The sequence below is a fragment of the Rhizophagus irregularis genome, chromosome 8 (assembly GCF_026210795.1).
Source record: "Rhizophagus irregularis chromosome 8, complete sequence".
In the NCBI taxonomy this organism is placed as follows: domain Eukaryota; kingdom Fungi; phylum Glomeromycota; class Glomeromycetes; order Glomerales; family Glomeraceae; genus Rhizophagus; species Rhizophagus irregularis.
In genome coordinates this window covers 3,501,339-3,510,464 of record NC_089436.1, presented here as the reverse complement: position 1 = coordinate 3,510,464, position 9,126 = coordinate 3,501,339, and the positions used below count along the sequence as shown (strand labels likewise).

At 27.2% G+C, this 9,126-nt stretch overlaps 1 protein-coding gene across 1 annotated transcript; it reads right to left on the bottom strand.

Moving 5' to 3' along the window:
* Positions 1-5,648: 5,648 nt before the first annotated feature.
* OCT59_028656 (uncharacterized protein) lies at positions 5,649-7,458 on the bottom strand. Its single transcript, XM_066147451.1, has one exon. It carries the CDS (start codon positions 7,437-7,439, stop codon positions 5,751-5,753), a length of 1,689 nt encoding a protein of 562 aa, XP_065994161.1. The 5' UTR covers positions 7,440-7,458; the 3' UTR covers positions 5,649-5,750.
* Positions 7,459-9,126: the final 1,668 nt, after the last annotated feature.

Genomic DNA, 9,126 nt, shown 5'->3' with positions numbered 1-9,126 from the left:
TATAATATAGTTGGCATATAATTAATTTCACAATACAATGAATCTTCTGTGTGGTACCGATTTTAACATATGAAAAATTCTCATTATACCTAACACCCTAATCAAACGTTAGTGTTATCCGAATTTTTGTAGTTAATTTTTATTTTATTTTTTTATTTAATTTATTTAGTTTATTATTTTTTTATAAATAGTTTATTTATATATATAGTTTATAGTTTATTGGGCATATAGATGGAAATCGGAAGTTTAGATGGTAGGTGGCTAGGGTAGTCTAACTGGGATGGCAAATTTGTTCGCTGGACGAATTTGTACTGAATTTTGGATAATATATAAGGACCGATTTGTGGAGATTTGGGAAAGGGTGTGCGTGGTTTTATTTGATATAAAAATAGATACGAATATTACAGAGCGCCGATAGAGGCAGTAATATTGCATTTTATTTGTTAATAAATAAACCTTGCCGATTTGTTTCCAATTTCTTATAATAAACCTGTCTTATTTTATGTATTGTTTATTGTCATTTATTGACCTTTCGTTATACATTGTTTGCTTATTTTTATAGGCTTTACTGCCGATTGTTTACTATTTTCATACATACACTTTAAATTATTTCACCATTTGCTATTTAACATCATACAGTCTATTCAATATTTTTGAAAGTAATTGATATTAAAATAAATAATACTCTTGAACGTATAGACCGTTAAATATTGACAGTTATTTTGAAATATTTAAGTTTCAGACAATTTTATATATTAGTAAATTTCCTATTAATATTATAATAACTAGTTATTTTTACCTTATCTTCTCTGATACTTGACTTGCTGTAACCGCTTACAATTCTCTTCAATATTTTCTTCGACTTTTTTTTCTTACTTCGTTCCTTCTCACCCAAGCTGGTTTCCGACAACATGTGGTTTTTGTGATTGCTGCATCTCTTGCAGCCAGTGTCAAAAGAGAATCCTGTTTTCCCATTCTTTCTATGCCATTTCTACACTCTCTATACATAACTCTTCAGTTGAATTCAATATTCGGTTTATCTCCTCACAAATTTAAGTTATTTTTGATGTTGATAAAAAACTTATCCATATCGTTATTCAAATGACGTGAAGATAGCCTTTTAATGTTTTTGAAATTTTTATTATTAAAATATTTAATGTCTCTCATGGTTCTGTTCTCAAACTCTTCCTTTCGCAGATAAAACTCTATTTTTACTTTATTTTATGTATGTTTTATAAGACTCTCCATATAAAAAGTAAATAAAAAGTTTATCTTTTTATACAAATATTTTTGTTCTTAGCTAAAAAAGATTCTTTTGTTGATTTAACTGTTTGTACTTCAAAAATTTTATATACATTTTATATATACAGTAATGCAATAATAAATTTATTTAAAATACTCTGATAATTTTACAAGTAATATAAAATTGCGTCATAGATGTTAACTTTTGATTTTGACTTTAAGAGTCCCCGTGCGATGAGATTAGATAATTCAATTTTAAATTGTCAATATTTAATATATCATTTCTCTAAATATTTACTTCTTACCGGTATTTTTTTAGTTACAATTACTAATAAATAAAAGTTAGGTAAAATAAAATATGTATTAATGCGACATTTTTATATCAGGCAGAATTTTTCAGCCTGAATTAAGTTTTATAGAGATTAGCACAAATAAATGTAACATGTACTGATTATGATAATTCTGGTAATTTTTTATTCCCACACAGCCTTATTGATAAAGTTTTAAGTTTACATTACTTAGTAACTTAAATTGGTTTCTGTTGTGGAATTGTGGTAACAATACATATTTAACTAGTAAAGTTACGAAAGGTCAAGACTTGATAAAGCAAATAATATCTTTCAGTTGATCTTCGATCAAACTCTGAATATAGTATTTGTATAATATAGGACTTTTTGTCCAATTATCAAAGAATAATTTAAACGATCTAATTCATATTCAAAACAAGAAAATTTTCATTGACGAAGATTTATTGAAGGTAAATCAATTTCAATATCTCCTTGAACATATAAATAAACCTTCTAAATATTGACAACTAATCAACTAATCAATATTTTTTTCAATCCATAATAAGTTATTTCATGCGTTAGTAAGTTTTCTATTAATTTGATAATGATTATAACTTAATTTATTGATATGACTTTTCGTACTCCAAATCAAACTAATTACAATTTTAGGTAAAACTCTCCAAGTTTTTAAAGTTTTTAAAAGAGATAAAGATACAACTTCCAAACTTTCCCATCTCAGGTTTATATTTTAAAACAACAAAATATGAAACAACTATCGTGCCAGGTTTTCAATCTAATCTTATATGTTCTATAGTATTAGCACTTTAATTAATGTCTGCTTTACTTGGAAATTTACTAATGATAGAACGAAACAAAACAAGTTTTTCTTTTAAGTATTAATGCTGCACAAAAAAATGTAGTTTTATTTCATAAAATAAAAAAATTGTGTTTATTTTTTTGATATTTGCAGTTTTTAACTTTTTGAATTTTGAATTATGAGGTATAAAATATTGGATTTTTTTACTTTATTATTATTGGTAATTATAACAAATAATATTCAAAGCTGTTTTCCCCTTTGAATTCGGATTATCGTATCCTTCCGATTTTAAGCACCACATTTTTAAAGGAAAATTTTCACTAAAGTTTGGGGTGGTGTTTAAATTCGGAAGTAAGTTGCAACTTATATCTAAAAAAACTCTGACGAATCAAACATTGATCCAACAATAAGCGTACTAAAAGAAAGAAAATACGTCATGATTAGGTAATTAAGCACCCAAGTTTTGTGGGCGATTTTTTGTGTCACGGGGATGACAAATAGAGATCAGGCAACTCAAAAAAACTAAGTCGCTGAGATAAATATAAACAGCGCGTTCCGCACGGTCACGTGTTAGGTGACACTTAAATGTTACTTGTTCCTTATATGGTGATGATCGACACAAATCCCGCCCACGAAACTGGAGTGCGGTAATTAAAAGCTACAATATAATCATATTTGATATTATTGTGTGTTGACACCATTTATACTTATATGAAAAGCTTGTACAACAAAAAAAATAATATTTATACAGTCCTTTTCTTCTTTTTTTTTTTAATACACCCATCTCTTTCACTCCTCCTTCAGACGCAACTAAATACTTTTTTTATAAATACTTCCTTTTCAAATAAATATCTAATAAATTCCTTTTTTTTCACGCGTAAATGAATACGACGAAGCACAATTACCAGATGACGCAGACTTTTTTTTCACGCACAAATATTTTCACGCGCAAATAAATACCTTTTTTTTCACGCGTAAATAAATACTTTTCACGCGCAAATAAATATTAAGGCGGAAAATATATATATATCAACATCAAAAACTGTATTTACTGGCGGAACTGCCTTTGGACAACATATGGGTAACGAGTTTCGCTAGCTATTGGAAACTTGTTTTGTAAGTGAAAAAACCACTCCAACTACTCCTTTAAGTTTAGACGCTTTGTGGTTCCTTTTTTACATGTTTTCTGCTGTCTATCACACATTTGATTCTTTCAATTTTTAGGCAGATCAACTGAAACGGTACATTCAAGATAATGCCAAATTTGGTATCTACTTGCGATAGAGGACAAGCTAACACTAAACGAGGCTGGGTCATATCATTAAATGGTGAGTATAAATAACAGTTGCCGGATGGACGTACGAGTACGTGTTCACCGGATGAGGGATCGCAGAAAGTCTTCCGGATGGTGGATTGTTATGATTGGCATAGAGGTTTATGTGCTCGTAGTACGTACCATTTGCTACTGGCTATGTAGTCATCTGCTTTGTGCACAAGTCGTAGCTACAATGATGCCACATAGGTGATCCCCAAGCCGATCCATATGGGAGGGCAGGCCGTGGTGCCCGTGGAAGTGACACATATTTCTATGCCATGACTTACTTAGTTGTTGTTATTGAATACTATATGAGATTGCCATAGATCCTATGATGGCCACATAGGTGTCCTGGGTTCCCTGCTTATGCATAATTAACAGGGTGGTAAACCTCATATGGTATTAGGTTATAGTGACTAAAAAATTTTGAAAATTTTGTAGGGCGTATATCAATTCATTTTGTCCTTATCTCTGAAAATATGAGATAAATTTGCATTATGAAATTTCTGAATTGGAGTAGTCGAATATTGAAGTTAAGATAATAATTTCAGTTTCTTCAATATTTTATTACATGATAAGGAAAAATATATATTGATTACGGATCGATAGGACTCCGGAGAATTCATATAATTCCATCAATGCTGATATTTGAATGTACAGTACAAAATAATATTTATCGTAAATTAAAATCTGCAACTAGATTAAAACTTTTATCAATTTGTTATTTATTTAGTTCTCATGTATTTCAGCAATGCAAGTTAATGGCTTCACCAAATTTTTAGGAAGAATGTTAATTTTAATATTGCATATAAACATAAAGCAGATAAAAAAGAAATCTTTACAGTATATTTTATTTGTTTCACAATTTTCTAATGATCTCTTATGGAACGGTTACCAAATAAAACAAATAGAAAATTTATTACAAGTAGAAAATAAATGTAGTACCGATCTACATTTAAGAATTCGTACTCACTGGCAAAGTTTCAATTGATTTGATTAAACTTGATCTTTAAGTACATCCAATTGTTCGAATTTTTTAATTATCTTAGTAAATATATTATACATAAAAAGAGTAAATAAGGAGTTAACTGACGTAATTGAATGTGTTCAAGGCTCACTTTTGTATGGGTTCTATACAAACATATCGTAATTGTCATAATTATCATAAATATATTGTGGATTTAAACTAAAATCCTGAACGTTGATTTCTTTTAGATTTCTTTGAGATTCAATCAATTATAAGATTCCTGAATTATTGATTTTCAGGATTTTTAATTGATTTACTTATTTAGATAATTCTATCATGATATCAACTTAGTTACCATAAAAAAAATGTATTCAAATTCTGATAAGCAACGTTCATTTTCCCGAAGATTATATATTCGATATTTAACAAGTACTTTTTTAATAATAATTTTTAAATTTTCGTTTCTTACTAAATAAATTTTAGATTTTTGATGTCTTGAATTAATGATCATACTTTCTAAAAGATATAAATTTAAATGTCTCAAAAAACTAATAAAGGTGAACGATAAATCTCCGCCAAAGTATTGTTTACTACTTCCTTTAAGTCAAATAAATAATTTATTGTTTGAAATTCTTAAACCATATTTTTCAGGAAATTTCTACAAAATTGGTCCAACTTTCGTTTCACATCAATTTCTATTGACTAAAAGCATGAATAAAATGATTTATTATCATCTTGTAAATTGCGTCTTTATTAAGTTTGACATTTTTATAAAAGAATGTATTATGGTACATAACTTGATTAACTTGTTTCGTAAGAGCGAGTCTAAAAAATTTTAAAATTTTATCATCTATAAAAGGAATTCACCGTTTAAGGTTTTTTGTTGTATATTGTCACGTGCCGGACGGACAGCGTAGAATTACGTCGTTACACATCGGACTAATAATAATAAACTAATTACGTTGTTACACTGTGAGAACGTTAGACAATCATGTAATATTATTTCAAATTCATGGAATTCTGTATTATTTATAAATTTATTTTTATTATTTAAGTAGATGGATAAATATATAATGAATTTACGATATTAAATTTATCATAAATATACAAGAAGTATTTTTTTTAGAGTTCGTCACCTACAAAAACAGCACCGGGTAAGTACCAATAAACATTTCTACCCACACCTTTCATCATTAAGTTAAATAGATTTTGTTTTGCAGGTTCATGACCTCTATCATATGCACATTTGTATAGTAAAAGTGCTCTCATTTGATCAATTTCGGTTCCAATTCCTTTATCACAACAATAACCAAGTTCAAATTGAGCACCCGCATATCCTTTATCAGCTGATTTTTCATAATATTCAAATGCTTTAATAACATCTTTTACTACACCTTTTCCATCTTTATAACAATTACCCAAGTTATATTGTGCTACTTCACTATCATGTTCTTCTGCTTTGTTATACCAAAAATGAGATTTGTCTAAATCTCTTTCTGTACCTTGACCATTTTCATATAAAGTAGCAAGTTTCTTTTGTGCCTTAATCAATCCATTTTCAGCAGCAATTTCATAAAATTCAAATGCTTTTGCTAAATTAATATCAATTCCAATTCCTTTGTCGTAACAATTTCCTAGTTCAAATTGAGCATTTGAATAATCTCGATCAGCTGATTTCTTATAATATTCAAAAGCTTTTCTCTCATCTTTTTCCATACCATCATCTCCATCTTTATACAAATTACCTAAACAATATTGTGAGAATTTATTTCCATTTTCTGCCGCCTCTCGATACCAATAAATAGCTTTTTCTAAATCTTTTTCTGTACCAGTTCCATCTTTATAACAATGACCTAATAGATGTTGAGCAAGTGGATAACCTCTTTCAGCAGATTTTAAATAACATTCAAAAGCTTTTTTATAATCAAAATACATCCCTACTCCATTTTGATAACAAATACCTAAATTAAATTGTGCGCGTGAATTCCCTTCATTAGCAGCTTTTAAATACCACTCAATTGCTTTCTTATTATCTTTTTTTGTTCCAATACCATTTTGATAACAATAAGCTAAATTATTTTGTGCATTAGAATTTCCTCCTTCTGCTGATTTTAAATAAAATTCAAACGCTTTAACTTCATTTTTCTTTTTTCCTATTCCATGTTGATAACAATAACCTAAATTATTTAATTTTATTAATTCATTATCTTTTTTATGATCTATTTGATTTTCATTAAAACCTTTATTTTGTGAATCAAAATATTTTTCTATTGTATTTATTTCATCTTTACATAAACTTATTTTTAATCCGTTAAAATTTTCAAATTGATCATGTGACATCACGTGAACATCTCTAAATTTCCACTCCTTCATAATTGAATTATTTCTATATAAAATAATATCTTTATAATAATAAAATGATAATAAATATTTTGAAATGATGATATTAAATAATTGATACATAGAAGTTAATTTATTATTTTCATTATACTTATTAATTGATGATAAATAAAATTTTAAAGTTGAAGGTTTTTCAAAAATTTCATCAACTATATAATATTCATAAAAAAATCCTATTAAACTTGAAAACCAATTTTCTTTTTCTTCATGTTCTTCCATTAATTTTAAAAAAATTTTAGGATCTTTTTTATTAAGATGAAAAAATTCTCTTGTCCATTTAATTAAAATAATTTCAAAATTCGTATAATTTTCAATATTTATCATTATTTGACGATAAAATTCTTTTAAAAATTCTTTTAAGAAATTTTCATCATTTTGTTCTCTTTCTTTTTGCATTTTTGCAAGAAACATTTTTTTTTTTTTTTTTTTTGAATTACTACAGATGTAATGATACACCCTGTATACAATAAATATGGGTGTACTATGGTTACATTATCTTATGATATGGTCGTACAATTCTTATTTGATTTAAAGCCACAAACTTGGGGCATAAGGGCATTACGACGGTACGGATGAAAATCATTTAAGTCATTTTCATATTAGACATAAATATAATGAGTTAGATTTGAATTATTATCATATTATTTTACGCCCAGATCGCTTAAAAGATTCCCCATTTGGCTATACCCACTTTATAAGCTTAATTTTGGCATATGAGTATTCATGATTTACTCTCGAGTAATCACTTCACATTTATTATCACTACAATTATCTCACTGATAAACATTTCAACATTTCAACGAACAGGGTAATTAAATGTTTCGCCGACGATCATCTCACCGACAAGGGAATTTAGTTAGTTAGGGAAGTTAGGGCTAAGATTAGGATAAGGTTAGAATAAGTGATGAAAATGACTGTCGCGTCAGTGAAATGATTGTCTTTGTCATTAAAATAATTGTCGGTGAAATGGACCGGACCAGCGCACAAAAAGTTTTTAGAAAAATTCCGGAAATCTTCTGAAAAATACTGAAATCTGTAGTAAAATGTCCTAAAAAATTTTACCGGATTTTTCAAAAACCTTTCGGAAAATCTGGGCTGGACCGGACCCATTTATGAAATGCTCGTTCGTCTTAAAAAACAAGCCTTACTTTTGAGGTCCACGATATAGTTATAATAACAAGATACAAAAAAAGGATTTTCTTAAGATATTTGATTTTTTTTTTAAAAAAAAAAATTACCCATAATGAAGCTGATTTTTACAAATACATTTCGTAAAATGTTATTTCATATACACTATAACGAAAATTTATTAACATTATTGGCGATACATTTTTTTAAAAAAAAAATGTTATGATTATCGGGATGAAAATATTAAAAAAAAAAAATTCGATTGATTTTCAAGTTAATAAAATTTTTATTTAATTTCAAAAATTTAAGATATCCTTCCGTTTAAATGATTTCTGATGATTTTCAGCGTAAAAAAACTACAAAAATTTGAAGTTAAAATAGTTTTTAATTAATTTAATGTTGTATTTATAGAATATAAATACATTTATAAAGCCTCTTCAATAAATTCGACCAAAAAGCCCGTCACTTCCTTTGTTAAATGTGATTTGGCACTTGATTTTGCTTTATATACCAAAACTACTTCTTCATCTCTATTTGTTTTTATAATTAATTTTTTAATTTCGATAATTTTTCTTCCATTTTCACATTAACTTCTTCATTACCAATCTCCGTGGTATGTTTCATATAGCAGTATAATAGATAATTAATAATTCTACTTTCTTTATCCTTTGACTATTTATATATTTTCTATAAAAAATTTTATCCGTTATTTCTGTAAAAACTCCGTAAAAAATAAATAACTTGACAAATTCCGTTATTAATTCCGGGATATAAAACTTATTTTACAAGGATATTTTATAACATTAACTTGTATTATCGCCTATTTCTACAATTTGTTCTAAAAACAAAATATTCCTATTTTTTAACGATTCTCTTATTTTATTATAACTGTATACTGCAGCATTATTTTATTTTATATAATTAAAAATTTATTATAACATATGTTAGAGGATGGAGATAATATATATAT